At 38.9% G+C, this 20,075-nt stretch overlaps 2 protein-coding genes across 2 annotated transcripts; one reads left to right on the top strand and one right to left on the bottom strand.

The window, feature by feature from the left end:
- Positions 1-3,758: 3,758 nt before the first annotated feature.
- LOC113246466 (olfactory receptor 4C6-like) lies at positions 3,759-4,664 on the top strand. The gene has a single exon (XM_026487072.1). The coding sequence runs from the start codon at positions 3,759-3,761 to the stop codon at positions 4,662-4,664; it is 906 nt and encodes a 301-aa protein (XP_026342857.1).
- A 7,133-nt stretch (positions 4,665-11,797) lies between these two features.
- Positions 11,798-12,712, bottom strand: LOC113246444 (olfactory receptor 4C11-like). The gene has a single exon (XM_026487053.2). The coding sequence runs from the start codon at positions 12,710-12,712 to the stop codon at positions 11,798-11,800; it is 915 nt and encodes a 304-aa protein (XP_026342838.2).
- Between the last annotated feature and the right edge of the window lie 7,363 nt (positions 12,713-20,075).

The raw sequence follows: 20,075 nt of genomic DNA, 5'->3' as shown, positions 1-20,075 counted from the left end.
GAAGAAGCAGAAGCAGAAGCAGAAGAAGAAGGAGGAGGAGGAGGAGGAGGAGGAGGAGGAGGAGGAGGAGGAGGAGGGAGAAGAAGGGCCACCAAGTCTTGTTTTCCACTATGTGGTAGAGCTGCTCAGGGATATCAGTTGGCATTGAATAACTTCATGAAATTTAGAAAGTGATTATGCTAAATGGAGAGAAAAATGCCTGTTAAGAAGCACGTGGCTCTGTTGGGTGATTACACATGTGGCCACTCTGTAACTGCGGTACAGATCACCATACGGGAGCAAATAATTAGATGCTTAATGCTGATCTAGACTTCTGCTGTGGAGCGACATTGCTATGGCCCGTGTGAGGTTCTTGCCCAGTGGGAACACCCTGTTATTACAGCAGATGGGTGCAAATTCAGCGGGTCGGGGAATAGCTCCTCCATCAGTGGAGAACCAGCCTCAGGGGATGAAACCAGCATGGTGTCCTCTGGGGCATGTCACCGCTGCCCACACAGGCTCTCTGGGCTCCCACAGCACAGGTCCACCATGAAAAAGGAGAACTTTAATCTCACAATGTGTCTTCTAAGAAGGTGAACAAGAGCGGTTTTCTACTTCAGTCTAAGAATACAATCAACTAGGGTTCAAAAAGATGCCGGAATGATTCGGTAAACACCGTACTTGCATATCTTGTAGCAATCATCCTTAATTAGAAGGAAAGTAAATCCCTTGGTAAACCAGAAAGGCTATTCCCTCCTCAGGATCATAAATACTTAAGTCTTGTGTTTTACATCTCTCTTTGAAAGCAATACAAATCCTAGTTCTCCAAATTTTTTCAAAGTTTTTATTATGTTATGTCACCATACAGTATATCATTAGTTTTTGAGTTCTCCAAATTTGACTAAGATATAATAATTGTATGATTTTTACCTTGTTTATGTCCCAGCGAGCTTGCCTCCACAGTCAGAAAAACCAAGTTAGAAAAATTGCACCTGGCTCCTGGACTCTCTGTGACCAAATCTTGAGTTTGGTAAGATCTTGGGTTAAATAACATTAGAATCTTTATGTATACGACTTTCCATTGTTGACCAACTGTAAAAACTCAGATCTATTAATCACCTGTATTATTTGCTTTAAGTATATCATATGCAGATTTTACTCAATTCATAGAATTATTTGTTAGAAATTAACTTCAAAATGTAACATGAAATTAATCAATCACATTGAATAAGTACATACACAGCTATTACTCTTAAAGTACGTGAGTAATCCATGCTTAATACCTGTTTGCTTTATCTGTAAGCAACACTTATTCGCTGAATGAGGAAACCTGATTATGAACTTGAGTTCTAACTTGAGTTAGATTAAGTTATTTTGCTTGATCTACTTTTGTGTCCTTTTCTGCAAATTTTTCAAAACTAAATGAATGAGTGTGTACTTCGGCTTGAAAATTGGTAAATAAAACAAGTAGGTATCTAGAAACTGCTCACAAGCAACAAGAAAAGGGATGGATAATGTACCTGCAGAGAATTACTAGGAGATTCTCTAATGGACTTTCTTTCAATTTCACTTCTCATCTTCCTTCCTTCTCACTCTATCTCCCTTTCTCCTACCCTCTGCCCTCTCTTTGTCCCCTCTCTCATTCCATGAGTTTGTATCTGTGTTTCTCTTTTACTAAATGTGCTACTGCAGAAATTGAGGCTTACAGGGGCTGAGATCACTAAGCCAGTAAGTGGACTGGCTGTGATTTAGCAGTAAGTTTGCTGTGCCTGGATCCAGCGACATCCCCGGCAAACAGAAACGCAGTTGTGGAAAGAAGTGCTAGGAGTCTGGAAGGACATGTATGGGATGACAGTGGAATAAATAAAGTGAGGGGAACAGAGAAATGAAGCTGAATACAGGTGTGGAGGGGCGCTAGTGACTGAGCTGAATGTTAGGTTGAATAATTCAAATCTGTACTATATCAATATGGACCCTCTCAACCTCCAAGCCGTAAGACAGATGGAGAACTAGATGCTGCTTAGAGCAATGGCTTTTAATTTTTTTTCTTTTAAGCATGAAATGAATCACCTCTCTAAGAAAACCTTACCCAGAGGCATAAACAATTAATGCAATTGACAGATGAATGATTGTGTTTGAAGAGGACAGAGCCCTTCTGCTTTACTCAGCTAGTATCCATCCTTTTACTACACATGAGGACACTGAGGCTAGGAGGTGACAGCTACATGCCCCATGAGCAGACCGCATTCGAGACACAGCTTGGATGAAGCCTACTTCTTATTTTCCTGACTCTGGAGTCGGTGTTCCTTGTAATTCACAGGGTTCCTCACAAGCAAGATCTCAGTTCTTAGGTCAGGAGGGAGAGGATGAGGTTACACAGTGGGAAGAAATTTCACGTCAACCATCTCCCGTGGAAGCTCTGCATTGTGTGTATGAGGTGGGATGGGGTGGGAGTGAGGTCGCTGAATTTTAAGAGTAATTTCTCAGCATTCACAGTATGGTAGTATCCACATAAGAATTGCAGCTGTGCTTTAGAAAATTCCTAAGATAGGGCAGCCAGTCTCTGCTTTAAAGTTCCCAGTAGTAACACAAGGTATGTTTTCTTTGTAGGGTTTCTTCTGGGTTGCAATAGTAACTCTCTTGACACATCCCATCCTTTGTTCTCTTCTGCACTGGTGAAACAGAGTAGTTAACAGTTTGAGCTGTGGGATCAAAAGGCTAGTCCACAGCACACTAGTTATCTAATCTTATGCAAGAGATTTAACTTCCCAAGATCTCAATTTCTCTTCTTTAGAATGGGAGTCCCAGTGGTACTTAACTTCATGTGGTTACATGAGGCTTAAGTGAGGTAATACTATGTCATACATGGCACAGTGCCCAGCAACATAGTTAATACACCTAAAACCTAATTGCTTAACTGGTGTTGTGACTAGGTTCCAGAATCCTTTGCTTCATTTAGGGAACAGAGGAAATCAAGGGAATGCCCTAGGATGATTCACAGTTGAGTCATTATGTGTGACCTGGATCTTTGCCGGACCATCCCTATTTGTAACCTTCATCAAGGAACAGTATATTACCCAGGTGTTATATAGTCATGAGTTTTAGGTATATTTTGGTCATTTAATAATTACAGGTAAAGCACAAAATTACAACAGAATTGTCACATTGTCTGGAAAAGAGCATAGGAAGCATAACCCACTTCTGTTTGAAGATAAAACAGGACAATATATTGTAATGAAACTAGTGCAGTGATTGGTAAATGATATACTCACAGAGTAACTACTAGAGAAAAAATGTTAATATTTGAGGGCACTGACTCTGGATTCAGAAAATATGGTCCACATTCTGGCTTCACCACTCATGAGCTATGCAACCTTGGTTGTTTCCTAAACTCTATGAGGGTCTGCTCCATCCTCTTGAGTCAATCATGGGTAGATCCAGTACCTGGAGTAAGGGAGGTGCTCAAAAAGGTTGACTAATAATAATAATAATAATAATAATAATGGGAGAAAAACTGTATCTCATATGGAAGACCCATTTAAAGAAAGAGGAGAACTGTCATGGGATAAGCTGGCATTAATGAAGTATCTACCTTTTAAACATTTTATTGAGCATATTTTAAGATCCAAATGCTTGGATGGTGAATAAATGAATAACAACAAACAACGTCCATGAAGTCCTGGAAGGACAAGAGGCTAAATCACCTCTAATTATAAATCACATGTTGCTTTTTTTAGGTTTTCCAGCTCTCAGCTGAAGTGTATATTAGAACCTAATAAATGGGAAATCCAAACAATGTGACTGAATTCATTCTTTTGGGCATCACAGAGAACCCAGAGCTGCGGAAAATGCTCTCTGCTGTGTTTCTAATCATGTACGTGTCCACAGTTTTGGGAAACCTACTCATTGTGGTAACTGTAATCTCCAGTCAGAGTCTCAGATCACCTATGTATTTTTTCCTTACTTCCTTGTCCCTTTTGGATGTTACCTACTCTTCTGTTATTGCCCCCAAGATGATTGTGGACTCTCTCTCCAAGAGCACTACCATCTCCTTAGAAGGCTGCCTGACCCAGCTCTTTGCAGAGCATTTCTTTGGTGGTGTGGGAATCATCCTTCTCATCGTGATGGCCTACGACCGCTATGTGGCCATCTGTAAGCCCCTGCACTACATGACCATCATGAGCCCTCGGGTGTGCTGCCTGCTGCTGGGAGGGGCCTGGGTGGGGGGCTTTATCCATGCGGTAATACAGCTTCTCTTCACGTATCAAATACCTTTCTGTGGTCCCAATGTCATTGACCACTTTATATGTGATTTGTTTCCCTTGTTGAAGCTGGCCTGCATGGACACCCACACCCTGGGTCTCTTAGTCGTCCTCAACAGTGGGGTGATGTGTGTCATCATCTTCCTTATCCTCATCGCCTCCTATGTGGTCATCCTCTGCTCCCTGAAGTCTTGCAGCTCTGAAGGGCGGCCCAAAGCCCTCTCCACCTGTGGCTCCCACCTCACCGTGGTCATCTTGTTCTTTGTGCCATGCATTTTCCTGTACGTGCGGCCTGTGGCCACCTACCCCATAGACAAGACAATGGCTGTGTCTGATTCCATCATCACACCCATGTTGAATCCCTTAATCTACACCCTGAGGAACGCTGAGGTGAAAAAATCCATGAAGAAACTGGGGAAATGAGGGACTTTTGTTGGCAAGTGACTGTCATGCTAAGAACACTCAATGCTAAAAAAAAATAGAAATTCATTCTGAAAAGTGCGAGAAATAAACTCTCCATTGTCCACCAGGAGCAAGAGGGATTTCTTAAAGATACAAACCTACTTGGGGCACTTGGGTGGTGCAGCGCGGTAAGTGTCTGCCTTCTCAGGTCATGACTGGCATCAGGCCCTGCACTGAGCTTCCTGCTCAGAGGTGAGCCAGTTTCTCCCTCTCTGTCTGCCCCTCCCCTGCCTGCTTGTTCACGTGCTCTCTCTGCTTCAAATAAATAAATTCATCTTTAAAAAATATGTGAACCTCCTTTAAGATTTAGGATTTAAGGATTATGGGTTTTTAAAAGATCTCGATACTTTCCTGCTTTATTCTCTTCCTTGGCTTCCTATTGCCTTCAGAAACATCTTGCCTTGTAGCAAAATGCCCTGATTAATCTTTCTACTGCCAGTAAATCTCCTGCCCCGTTTGGAGCACCTCGCCTCCTCCCTCACTGTGCATCAGCAGGTGGTGAACTTTTTCATCTGCCACCAGAGTTCTGTGTGATTTTCTCACCTCAGTGCTTTTACTTCTTTCTGAAACAAGCCTCATCCTCTTCAGGTGGTTGCTGAATTTAATTTACAGTCTGGGACTAAGAGATTAAGTGTCCTTACCTCAGAGAGCAACTCCCATGACTGTTTTATAGATTCTTTCACTCCTTCTGTAATTCCCTATGTCAACATCTTTTTTTATTTTCTTTGTAAAAATGATCCAATGTATAATTATTTTGCATGATTACCATTTGACTTTTGCTAACATTGCCATCTAATATACCAGACATCTTGATGGAAAGACCTTCGTCTATTTATGATTGGCAGATGCCAATTAAGTTTCCCTTAAGGTCTGTTGAATGACTATAGAATGCAAGAAACTTTCATCCCCAAATAGCCTAATTCAGATGGTTAGGTGAAAAAAGGAGACAATTTTCAAATATTAAAAACAACAATGAAAAGATGTTGAATTTTGTCAAATACTTTCTCTGAATCGATTGACAGGATCACATGGTTATAGTCCATTCTTTTATTAACATGGTGTATCACATTGATTGAATCACAGATGTTGAACCACCCTTGTAGCCCAGGAATAAATCCCACTTAGTCCTGCTGAATAATCCTTTTAATGTATCATTCAATCCTTTTGGCCAGTATCTTGGTGAGAATTTCAGCATCCATTCTCCAAAGACAAAATAAATAAAAGCAAAAATGAACTATTCTGACTTCATCAAGATAAAAGCTTCTGTACAGCAAAGGAAGCATTCAACAAAACTGAAAAGCACCCTACAGAATGGGAAACGATATTTGCAAATGACACTACAGATAAAGGGCTAGTAGCCAAGATCTATAAAGAATTTATCAAACTCAACACCCAAAAAACAGACAATCCAGTCAGGAAATGGGCAGAAGACATGGACAGACATTTCTCCAAAGAAGACATACAAACGGCCAATAGACACATGAAAAAAAAAATGCTCCACATCACTTGGCATCAGAGAAATGCAAATCAAAAACACAATGAGATACAACCTCACACCACAAAGAATGGCTAAAAATAAGAATTCAGGAAACAACAGATTTTGGCAAGGATGCAGAGAAAGGGGAACCCTCTTACACTGTTGATACGAATCCAGACTGGTACAGCCACTCTGGAAAACAGTATGGAGATTCCTCAAGAAGTTAGAGCTACCCTATGATCCAGCAACTGTGCTACTAGGTATTTACCCCAAAGATACAAACGTAGTGAACTAAAGGAGCGACTGCCTTCCAATGTTTATAGCAGCAATGTCCACAATAGCCAAACTATGGAAAGAGCCGAGACGTCCATCAACAGATGAATGGATAAAGAAGATGTGGTATATATAAACAATGGAGTATTACTCAGCCATCAGAAAGGATGCCATCTTACCATTTACATGGACATAGATGGAATTGGAGGGTATTAAGCTGTGCGAAGTCAGTCAGTGGGAGAAAAACAATGATCATATGGTTTCATTCATATGAAAAACATAAGAACCAACACAGAGGACCACAGGGGAAGGGAGGGAAAACGGAATGGGAAGAAATCAGAAATGGAGACAAACCACGACAGACTCAACTATGGGAAAGAAGCTGAGGGTTGCTGGAGGGGAGGTGGGTGGGGGGTGGGATAAGTGGGTGATGGCATTAAGGAGGGCACGCGATGTGATAAGCACTGAGTGTTATATGCAACTGATGAATTGCTGAACTCTACATCTGAAACTAATGTTGTGCTATATGTGGGCTAATTGAATTTAAATTTTAAAAAACACAGAAGGCAGAGAGTGATCATTAGAACAGCATCGGTGGATGTGGAGGGCTTTGGTTATTTTATGGAGGGTACTTCATGTTGGGTAGGCAGAAAAGGATTCTATTACCAGGTAACATTTCAGCTGATTTTGAATTCTGTTGAGATTTTCTGAGGAAAAGTGCCGAACCATATCGATATGTTCAGTGATGAACATCAATAAACAGCAAAAATGATAAGGAGGAAACAGCATGTGAGGATTAGTGGGGCGAATGTTCTAGAAAGGGACACTCTAAAGCAGGACTTCCGCGGTAATTTCAAGGAACTCTGAAAGACCAGGAACATAATGGTCAAGGAAGAGGATGGCAAGAAGCAAGATCAGAAATGCACATAGGGTCAAATTATGTAGTGCAAAGACAGCCAACCCTCCCTGAAACCACAAAGAGGATAAATGTTATTGTCTCTTAAAAATCACCAAGACTCAAAAAGTCTTCACAAAAATTGACTGACTCTCACTTCTGTGCTATAGAGGAGTTGGGGGAATACGTGTGAAAAGCTTTTTCAGCTAGCTTCCATTTGTCCTTTAATTTGTGATTGTAGAAGGAACTTTACAACAGAATTTGAAAATATATCACAGTAAAGTACTCCTCTTAGCTTTATATTTTAAAACTGTTTCCATTTATCGATACAGAGGAAAAAATCCATAATGGTGTCATGACTTGTGTCTTTTGATAACTCTTAAGATGGTCTTTATTTTATTATATCACATAATATAAACACTGGGAAGAACCTTAGAATGAGGTCCATGTCTTCATATCTGTGTAATATGTAACATTTTAGAACTTGATAAAAGTCAATCAAAGTAATAGTGTGATGCTAGCTTTAGTTTTCTGTTTTTCATTTATTATTGAGAGCTTTTTGTGACTATGTCATCATATAATGTAGGGTCCACTGTCAGTATGTTCACATCTTTTTACAGAGGATTAAATTAGTTCTCAAGTAATAGCATGCCTCCATTTCTCATTAAATACATTTTAGCAGATAAGACCTGGAATTTTCTACATATTCTGCTTTCCAACAGTCCTTAGTTTGCTGATTTCTGTTACTGGGATTTTCTGACAATCAAATCCCATGGTTAAACCAAGAAAGATTATTTCTGAGATGCCAAAATGGGATTTGATAAAATTTCATCTGATTTATAATTAAAGCACAGCAAACTAAAAGTAAAATGATTTCTTTAACGTGATCAAACTGTATGTCCCAGAAACCTGAAAGAAATATCACACTTAATTCTGAGAGATCCATTAAATCCAGGAATAATATAAGGCCACTTTTTACAGCTGCTATTATTATATATTTTACTAGGAGTTTTAAGGCCAAGTTCTCAACCTCATACACTTACAGAGATTAGGAAGATTTTAAAAAACTGAATAGAGCCAAGCTGTGCAAAGACATGTAAGCAGAAATTTAAGACATTTGCTCCCTGTAGAAAGGGAGCAAATCCTGTCCCCTTTGAGAGTCTGCCAAGACTAAGCTCTGGTGTGTTGTTGCCTTCTGAGGAGCATATATCCAAATCTGTCCCACACTCAGATTTTCAAGAGAAGTCAGGCATTCATATTTTACATAAATTTTTATTATTTCAATATACTGATGACTGATTATGTTTATAAAACCTTACGTTAAACAACAATTATTGGGTTAAACAAATTTACAAATTTTCAGATAAATTCGGTCCACCAGCCTGTCACTTTGGAAATTCTGTGTCAAGCAATGAAATAAGAGTAGAAGGAAATAAAACAATCAGAACCAAACATGAAACAACACAACCCAATACTGTCTGGTGAGTTCACCTAGTTCGCCAAACAAAGACAATCATCCGACAGATTATAGTGTTTATTAAAAGAGCTTAGCCAAAAATCAGCATAATAATACCTCCGAATGTAGGCTTAAAAAGCAATTATAAAAGGAAATAAATCTCCTTCACAGTAACAATAAGACTAAGAGATGTAACAAACACATGTACAATCTTCATGAAAAACACTAAACATCTTCACAAACACGCAACGACCGAGTCAAGTGAGTTATACAATTCACGATGGGAAGAACTCCCATTTTAATGTTGTTGATTTTTCCCAAGTAATTGACACACTGAGTGAATTCCTAATCAAAATCTCTGGAGGTTTTTTCCATGGAAACTGAGAACATGATTCTGAACTCCACATGGTTAAATATATAGCTGAGAATAGTCAAAGGATTTTTGGGGACAGGGGGAGAAGAACTGAGAGCAAATATATCATAAAGCCATAGTAATTTTTAAAATTACAGAATAAACAAACGTGAATAGAACAGAGTATCGTGTAAAGAAATTCAACCATATATATTTGGTAATTTAATATATGATGAGTTTGAAAGTATTAATCATATGCAAATAAATTATTTTAAGATAAATGAGTACAAATTTGGGGAAAAAAAGTTGAAACCTATCTCACAAAGTCAGTAAAAAAACATTTCCAATAGAATTTTATGTGTATGGGAGACTCAAAACAAAGAGGAAAAGGATGCAGAAAAAGCTAAAAATACATCTTAAATCCAGTTACAGTAGGAATGGGGACACGGGAGATGAGATGCAAGGAGAAATGATTTTAACGTGAATTACATACTCCCTTGTAATATTATCCTATTTTTTAAGCAAGGAAATGCACTCATTTCCATTTTCCACAGCTAATGATTATTATTAAAAATTATAAAAGCAACCTAATTCATTTTTTCTAAAGAAAATGTAGTGTTTTAAATTTCTGGACATAATGCAGTCACTGGAATTCCCTACTGTTGTCTCTAAAAGCTGCACAAATATATACGAAACATTATATTCAGTATTGGACAACGGGCAACATAGTACTGGGATTCCTCAGAAAAAGGAAACAGCAGGTGAACGCTAGGACAACCCAAGCTGCACAAGAAGTCTCCAACCTGAACATAGAGATGAAAGGAACTGGAAAGGGCTCCCCTTACCACTGCAGTCACAAAAGGGTTTTGAGAGCTCTTTCGGCTCTTTTATGAGGTCATTTTATTCTGGTTTTTTTTTTCCCCCTGCCAATCAAAGATTGATTTTCAGACTTCCTTTCCTTTTTCCACTTCCAGTGCTTGGAGTGATTCCTTTTCCCCTTTCCGCATGACTACTTCCTAACATCACTCTCCAACCAATTCGCTTTGAATTTTTCCCCATTTACAGATAGGTTTAATTATACAAATTTTGTTCATAAAAGTGTATCCTTTATGTGAGTGCAAACACACATTTCTCAAATGTTCTCATTTGTTCTCTGACAAACGTCCTCCTTGGGACTTAAATATGTATTCCACCACCACTTCCTACGTAGGAATTCTGGGAATCTTTGGTGGGACATGATAACATTGTGTCTTCCATTGGCAGAAATTTTTCACATACTTATGAAGTTCTTTTCCCCTTAGCCTCTATCACCTAAAGTAATACTCCCTGGCACCAATTTGATGGGAATCATAAACTCAGGTACTGAAAGAGCATCACATAATAGTGCTTGATTATGAGACTATGATGGGGGGGGTGGTAGGTAGGTATTCTACATATCAAGTAGGTGATCTTCAGAAATGAAAATACATATTTTGAAACATTCTCATATAAAACCGAAAGACCAGAACTGGAAAGCACTAAAGCAGACTTTCCAATCCTGGGTTCTTCCAAGGAATCTGAATTTTGATTTTGCAGATACTGTTAGGAACCAAAAACAAAAACAAAAACAAAAAGCTTTTTCCTGATACCTGAACAAACATGGCAGCCAAGGAAGCTAAGCTACACTAGGTCAATAATATAGAGATACTCTGAAACTTTTCTTCTCCCTGAAAATGTTCATATACCCAGAAGTGATTCTCAAAATACAAGAAGGCAAAGTTCTTTCTCCACCCTGGACAAAGTTCCCACTTTCCTTTTACCTTTTCTTGCTCGTCACTGTGCATGGTTCTTTAGTCTCCCTTCTACCCTTCATCCTCCCTTCTGCATATTCCTGCTGCCAAACACCCTCACTGTCTCTTCCTTCTCCCTTGAGAAGAGCAATGGGAAGGACCCCACCAAAAGTCAGCTTCCTGGCTGATACCGCCCATCACTGCCAAGTACGAGATTCTCCTTCTCTCATCATTCAGAGACCTTTGAGAGGTTCTCCAGGGACAGTCCAGGTTTTAACTGAGATTTCTAGCTTTGATTGGAGTTTGAGCGTCCATCCATGTATATTCCCCTGCGAGGCAGGCTCAGGAATAGATTCCAGAGCAGAATTTTCTCAGAACACCTTCTCCAAGTCCCAGGTTCTCAAGACAGCATCCTCCACTCTCTAAGTTCCAGTTCCATATGGATTAGCTCTTATGACCACATTCTTAAAGACTAGAATAAAATCTAGAGAAAGAATTGGTTTGTGCACACACACATGATCATTCTTTCCCTAGTCAGTACTTTCTTTCTGAAGACAAATTTGTACAGGAAGCTGAATTATCACGTGAATATGATCAGATACCAATGGCATTCAACTAAGGGCCATCATAGGTTGTTCAATATGGTTAGGGACTGTAAGTAATCCTATAATAATGCAATCCTCTCAGAATAAGAAATATAATATTTGTAAATATTTACTGATATTAAAACAAATATACAGAATATTAGTGCAATTAAAATTTATTGTTTTTTTTCCCCCAAGTAGAATATTTTATCTTTCCTGTCTATGAAGAAAACCAAGCTGTTAAGGAAATACACATTAGAATCCCTGAATATCATGTATCAATAGAAGTTATACTTGGCTACACCATAACTTTTTCATGGCATGTTTCACTTCCGCATTCCTCAGTGTATAGATCAGAGGGTTGAGCAACGGTGTCCCAATTGTATAAAACACAGCCACCATCTTGTCTATTGGAAATGTGGTTGCTGGGCGTGTGTATATGAATATACACGGACCAAAAAATAAGACAACCACAATAAAATGGGAGGTGCAGGTGGAAAGGGCTTTTCGCCTTCCTTCTGCACTGTAGTTTCTCAAAGAGTACAAGATGATGACATAGGAGATAAGCAGGATTATGAAACTCACCATGCATATGGCTCCACTGTTGGAAACAACTAGCAAGTTTATCACATAAGTGTCCATGCACGCAAGTTTCAACAAGGGCTGCAAGTCACAGAAATAGTGGTCAATCACATTGGGGCCACAGAAAGGCAATCTCAAAGCCAGAAAAAGTTGTGCTGAAGAGTGGATACAGGATCCCACCCAGCTCAGAATCACCAGCACACTGCAGACATGGCGGCTCATGACGGTCATGTATCGCAAGGGCTTACAGATGGCTACGTAGCGATCAAAAGCCATGAGAATGAGCACAAAGATTTCCAGGCACCCAAAGAAGTGGGCTGCAAAGACCTGAGTCATGCACTCATTGTAGGAAATGGACTTCTTCTGAGAAAGGGCATCCACAATCAGTCTGGGGGCTGTCGTTGTAGAGAGGCACGCATCAGCAAAGGACAGATAGAGTAAGAAGAAGTACATGGGACTCCCAAGGGTCCTGCTTGTTTTAATAGTCACTACAATGAGAACGTTCCCCAACAGTGTGGCAAGGTAAAGCATCAAGAAGACCCCAAATATTGCTTTCTGCTTTCCTGCATCCTGTGTCAATCCAAACAGAATGAATTCGGTCACACTGCTATTCATTGCCATACTTACTAGCGGCTGCAGATAAGATGCCGTTGACAAGGGCTTAATCTGCAAAGAGAAGAAAAGAAGTGACATCATGGCAAGACCAGTGGACTGACCTCTGAATTCCTTCTTTTTGGTCCATGTTATGGTACCTCCAACTGCCTTTAATCCTCCATGAAACTTGGGAAATCTGCAGAAGTCCAAGCCTCTCCCAGATCTGTTGATTCAGAAACTGCATTTCAGGGGCACCTGAGTGGCTCAGTCATTAAGTTTCTGCCTTTGGCTCAGGGCTTGAGCCTGGGGTTCTGGGATCAAGCCCCACATCGGGCTCCCCGCTCCACTAGGAGCCTGCTTTTTCCTCTCGCACTCCTCCTGCTTGTGTTCCCTCTCTCGCTTTCTCTCTCTCTGTCAAATAAATAAATAAAATCTTAAAAAAAAAAAGAAACTGCATTTCATCAAAGCCTTTATATTTTAGGAATAAAAATTAAATGTCCTTTAAAATTTTTGGTTACTACCATGATTCAAAATGGCAGAACTTATACTTTCCTTGGACAAATGACTTAACTGCCTTGAAATTTAGCCTTCATATGAAAAATGGTGTGCCAATATTTGCCCTACCTTACCCTGAGTTTCCCTAGGAATTAAAAAAAAAAAAGATTTTATGTTCACATATACACACATATAGTTCGTGTATCATGAATTTTAGCTATGTGCTTTGAAATCTGAAAAACACTATTGAATATAATTAAGCACTCATATTGTTGGAGAATCCCTCCCAAATATTCTCAGTTCAGTTCATTAATTTTTGGGTCCCTGACCTCTTCATCTCTGACCTCATCAGTATCTTGGTTTAAACATGCTTTACAAAAATCTATTTTTACCATATTTTACTTACAACTCTTGAGTTCAATGTCAGTTTCACTGATGGTCATTACAAATGTCTGGAGAACTTTGAGGTTGGCATAATTGAGGAAAACTGTTTGCCATCTTTACTGTACTTTTAAACTGAACTCATTAGAATACTGAGCATTTGTGCACATGAATTCAAAGTGGCATAAATTCCTAACAATGCCTATAATGTAAGAATGTTTTTATCCATCCATGTTCCTTTTTACCCTGAATTCCCAGGATAATTCTAAAAATGTCATTTGAAAAATATTCCATAATTCCAATATAGTATGATTTTTGTTTCAAGTTCTTGCTCATAGCATATATAGTTTGTCATTGAAATCATTGTATATCATTTTGTGTTTTGTTTTAGACTTGGAGTTACTGTAATACTCCTTCCCATGTTACTATACTTTCCATAATTTACCTGTTTAATTATGTGACATTGTATAAATTTTTCTTAGTGGCATTTATTTGACCCTTTTTCCGTTGAGATATTGATGTTGCTTCCAATTTACACTCTCACGAACAACAATTTAGATAATTTCCCAAGTATTATATTGCTGCCTCAAATGCTAGAGATTACCATTGCTACTAATAATATTAAAAAGTCTTTCAATATTTTGTGTCCATTAACTGTATTACAGAATAATTCATGATCATAATTAATTCTTCAAAGTACACAGAAGAGTTAGGGAAGAAAATTAAAATGTCTCCGAATTATTGAATCTCTCATCCTACTCTCCAGAAATACCTACTTTTTTTATGTGTCTTTTTAGAAACATTCTATCAGTAAATTTGTGTATGTGTATCTCTACAACCATTTTCTATATACAAGTATGGCCATAATTTCAAGGTTAATGATTAATCTGCAAGAAAGCTAATGAACATGCAGAAAAACAAAAAAGGTTATTTTGTAACACTATCATATTATCTTTCTTGGTTAATAGAAAATAAAATTGTATCTTATTGTGTGCGTATACTTTTTTATCACCAAGCACGTTTTACATTTTTACTACATTTTTAATGAAGATATTGCTCTTCTGAGAATTTTTTATCTTCTATCAGTTTATATTTCACGAACTTGATATGTTATCCGGGATGGTTATTAATCTAGCAAAAATAGTTATTTTTCTTGGCCAAGAACACAGGTTCTAGAGTCAGATGTCTTTAGTTCAAATCTGGGTTTCACTATTTACTCGCTTGGGAAAGCCACTTTAAACATAGTCATGGTACCTCTGGAGGTAAAATGAGAGAAAGACTTGGCTCATAAAGTAAAAACTATGTAAGTGCCAGTCTCTGCTTCTTTCACTATTAGGATTTTACTTTTTCTCTTTTTCTGTGACTTATTTCTTTTCATATAATCCAAGCTGCCAATTTCCCCACTTAATTTATCTACTTTCAAAATACTTTAAAATTATACTGTCTATTCACTTCTCTCAAAATTCTGTAATTGTCTTTTATTTTAAATATTGAACCACAATTCTGTGAAGTTATTGTAAAGAATGGCAAAATGCTCTCCTGTTTGTAATAATTTAACACGAGTTTTAAGATAAATGTAGATGAAATCATTCATTATGTAAGGTACTTTGTGATAGATACTAGAAGAATACAAACCATCTGCAGAAAGAAGAATACAAATTCCTAAGGGATAGATTGGCAGTGAAAAATTTAGAATTATGTTAAGAGATGAACAGAAGGGGGAATGAATCACGAGAGATATGGACCCTGGGAAACAAACTTCGGGTTTTAGAGGGGAGGAAGGTGGGGGGATGGGCTAGCCCAGTGATGGGTATTAAGGAGGGCACGTATTGCATGGAGCACTGGGTGTTATACCCAAACAATGAATCATGGAACACTACATCAAAAACTAATGATGTACTGTATGGTGACTAACATAACATAATAAAAAAATTTTAAAAAAAGAAAAAAAGAGATGAACTATAATGCTAAGTGAAGACAGACAAGTTCTAAACCAGGTTGCCTGAGATGCAGATATTCTAATGCAGAGCAGAGGGGTAGGTTAGCACAGCGATGGTGCATAGGGGCTGAGGCCACGTGGCCTAGATTCATACCCCACCCAACTGCCCACTATGGTGCCATATTTAACAAGTCCCTTGATAGCTCTGTGCTTCATTTTCTTCACCTGTAAACATTAAGAGTAAAATCACATACTCTGTAGGGTTTCTATGAAGGCTAAATACTTCAGTGTGTACAAAGCATGGGAGATGCAGGTCTGTACTCCCTGCAAATGGAATGGTTACTTTCATTATCATCATTAGTATCGACTTTCCATTATGATTATTAATATCAACTTTCAAAGTTGTTAATCTACCTTGTTCATTTATATAATGATAAAGATAATAGAGCCACACGACTCTTTTACACACAAATTTCCTTTGCTGACTGGCTGAAATCCTATCAGCACAGTGGATCATGCTAATTTGCTCGTGGTGATCAGAAGCTGGAAATGACAACTCCAAGTATCTTGAATAAATACTAAAAACCAGATAAAAGGTACATAACAGCTTCACTATGTGGGGCCCATTATAAGAGGGAAGTAGAAACAAAATAGGCCCTTGGTTATAAAGAGTTTGTGATCCAAAGATATGAAAATTAGAGGGGAGAAAGCATTTGAGATGAAAGAAATCCAATTAAAGTATTAATGGAGAGGATAAAGCAAATAGAAAAGCTCAGTATGAAACCTCTAGTTCAGACACATTCTAATGTCATAGTGGGACAACTTGGAAAAGCAAGTTTTCCTCCCAGCCAAAGGCCATGAGAGCCAGACTACGAAGTTGGGATATATTCTTGTGGTCAAATATGAATTTTGGAGACATAAAAAAATATGAGAGCTGATTTTATTAGAATACATTCAGCACCTAAGAACAAAATTACTCAGTTGTTAAATTTAGTTGTCTCTTTTTTCTAAATTGAGTCCAACTGGACTTTGAGTTTACCTGTGATGAGGTGTCCACCTCCTTCAAGATGTCAGAGTTGCACTGAAGACATCCATCTTTGTATCCCCCGCACTGACACACTCAGTGCGAAGCATACAAGCGCATTCACTGTGGCCCCAACAAAATCAATCAGTGGTGGCTTCCGACTTGCCTCCCCTTGCAGTGAAGGACCAGAAGCATTCACTCTCAGCAGTCTGAGGGGAGCTGTAGCAAAATTACCCAGCTCCCCTCAGCTTTAATAGGATCATTTTGTTGTTTTGTCTTTCTTGTTGTTGGTTTTTTTTAGATTCATAGCAAAACCCAGAGAAAGGTATAGACTCCCCATATAGTCCCTGCCCCCACACAGATATCACCCCATTGCTGTTACCAAAATGTTCCACCAGAATGGGGCATTTGTCACAACTGATGAGCCAACCATGACACATCATCACCACCCAGAGGCCAGAGTTTACCCTAGGGTTCACTCTGGGTGTGGTACATTCTACGGATTTGGATAAACGTCAACATGCACCCGTCATTATAATACCATACCGAATATTTTCACTGCCCTAAAAGCAGGATCATTGAGATTCTCAAAACATGGAAGATAATAATTCTCTTCACACAGTGTCTAAGACTCATTAAATTCTGAATAAAATGTCTCACACCATTTTGTGGAAGAAAAATAACATATTGAGTGAAATACCTACAGACATTTTCACTGTGAACATTATTAGTTCATACATACCACAAAATCAGGCTATTTCATAAATGTAAATGATCAATCCTAGAATTCGTTAAGTGGACCCTCTAAGTTTCTAAACAGGAAGAAAGGACACTATTGCAGATATTCCCTTTCTCCTCCCTCTCTGTCCTCTCCTCCTTTTTAACTCCTTGCTATAACTTGAAAAGGAGAAGTAATCATTCTAAAAATATGATGAATCGTAAATACGATTAAATGGTTACTATGGTCTTCAAATGCAAATGCTGAAACACTCACCATGACTTTCACAGCCCTCGAGCGCTGGGCCACAATCCTGCTCACCACCTTTCCTCCCAGTGCCTCTGGCATGCATGCTTCAGCCACGCCTGACACTTGCTGTCCCTCATAAATATGCCCACACCATCTCATTCACTGAATTTTCAATAGTTCTTAGTGGCTAAATGCCCTTCCCCTGATACAACCTCCACTCTCCATTGCTACCGGTGCACGGAGGACCCAGTTCAGACACCATTTCCTCAGCAAAGCCTTCCATGTTTTCTCAAACAACTTTCTTGCCAAGGGCCTTGCAATGTTAAAATGTGTGTGTCTCTGTCTGTCTGTGTGTGTGTGCGTGTACTGAATCATGCAACCTTAATTATAGCATCCTTTTTGTTTTAATATCTTTTCCCTCTGATTTTATACCCCATAAGGCAAATTCACATGGCTCTATTGTGTGCAATTCAGGCTAAGCTGGCAGGCGGTTTAGCAGAGAGCAGTCGAAAATAAACCAGTGCCGGATCTGTAGCTTTTATACTCCATGGCAACTTCCCCCTCTTGAACACTCCACCCTCCCCTGCCATGCTGACCGTCAGACTCCAACCATAAGGGTAGAGCCAGCATGAAGCCAGAAACCATGAATAGGTAAGGAAGAAAACCACTGCCACGTCCAATACATGCCCTGACTATCAAATGGATGGAAAATGCAGGATGTGTCAAAAACGGAGACCAGCATTTATATTTCTATTTATTTTTATTCTTATATTTATTCATATTTAAATACAAAACCATGATGCAAGGCTGAACAAAGAATCTTGTTGGGGATAAAGAGTGGTTCATCCTAAGATTTCACTAGAGAGTTCGTTTCTCAGTCCTCCACTCCTGTATCATGCCTTAATCCAACACCACAAAGAAAATGTAATTTTTAGGTGGCAATGGGTTTGGGCAGCCAAGAGTATCATCAATATCAGAGTAACCAGTATCACAGAATCATGGTATCAATAGCATCAACGAATACTGATGGCATGTGGCCAGTATACATCCCTGTCCTTTTCCTGACCTTACACCTTGGAAATAAGAAATCCACCAGTAGAGGAAACTATACCTCTGCCCCCTTCAATGTACCTCCGTTTCAATAAGAATTGGACCTGAGACAGTGCTGCACCAAGCAGAGGCCAGGGAAAGCCAGGAACCCTGACACATCAGAATCTTCTCATCACTGAGAGAAATATGTTTCTGGAACTTCATGCTTCTCAGGAGACATAACTACATAATAGCAACCACATGAAAACCCAGTCCCTAATGGGAGGCAAGAAAAAGTACGTAGTTTAGTTGGGCTTGTAGACTTACCTTATTTCTTATACAGACAGAGATGAGGTCCAATAGAGCGCTCATAGTTTTTGCTCTTGCAATTCTGATTTATTTTGCAGATGAAGCATGTGCAGTGTGTTTGCAACATGCAAACTGTACTTCAAATACTTCTACTCGGCTTTCCATTGCAGGATCTATGGGGAGAGAAGATACTCCACAGATAGCCAATCTTTCCTAGAAGGCTGAGTAAGATTCTTCAAAAGCATCTGTAATATCACCAGAAAGTTTCTTACTTCTACTCTTAGAACTTTCTAGAATAAAAAGGAAATATCCCCACTATTCTGTGATAGAAACATCTCTCAAGTCAGCTGTATTACCCCAGAACAATTCCCTGGCAGAACACATGGATTAAACATGTCTTCTTCAATCAGATATTTATAGAGATTACATAGGATTTCATAGAAATTCACAGCCTTTTGAGGGATAAGGACTCTGCCCTTCCCACCCAACCCCAAAGGATATGCTCTATAAACTACTCACCTCAGTCAATCCTGAATCACAGCAAACCATGGTGCCAAGGAATCCCAGACAAGGCTGTCACAGACACATTCTGTCCCCAGAGCCCTTCTCCTCTCCTAGTGTCCCGAAGGGACCCATCGCATCTCAGTTACCAACCGCTCCACTGGTGTCTCTGCCCTAAGGAAAAAGTATGCCTTTAAAGTCACACAAAGGTATAGACTACTGAAGTTCCCAAAGGCTCTGCTCTTTAAGTCAAATCTTTTCTAACAGCAGGCAAAGCTCTGCGCCCACGTACATGTTCCAACACATGTGACAGAATTGAATTCTAGCTTCATTATTTGTGTCTCCGTGACTTAGGCAAGTTTCTTAACTTCTCCCAGTTTCCTGTTCTAGAAAATGTTACTGTAGATGTAATAATAGTTATCGATCGTAACATACTGATAAAATATACTTACAATGAAAACTACTAATTAAAATTTCTAAAATTTTTAAAATATTTTGAAGTTATTAAGACAGTACAGAGAAGAGAAAGGAAGTGGAAATGAAAATTCTTTTACATTATTTTATTTTTAAATCAACTTAAGCTATAGTTGATATACAATAACATTCACTTTTTTTTTTTAATCGAACAGTTCTATACATTACTCCTTGCTTGCCATGACTGGCATACTCTCCATCCCTTTCATCCATTTCACCCACCTGCCCAAGTCCCAACTGGCAAACACGAGTTTATTCTCTGTACTTAAAG

This window comes from Ursus arctos, unplaced genomic scaffold (genome assembly GCF_023065955.2).
Source record: "Ursus arctos isolate Adak ecotype North America unplaced genomic scaffold, UrsArc2.0 scaffold_23, whole genome shotgun sequence".
NCBI classification, from domain to species: domain Eukaryota; kingdom Metazoa; phylum Chordata; class Mammalia; order Carnivora; family Ursidae; genus Ursus; species Ursus arctos.
This window is presented reverse-complemented; position numbering and strand designations above follow the sequence as displayed.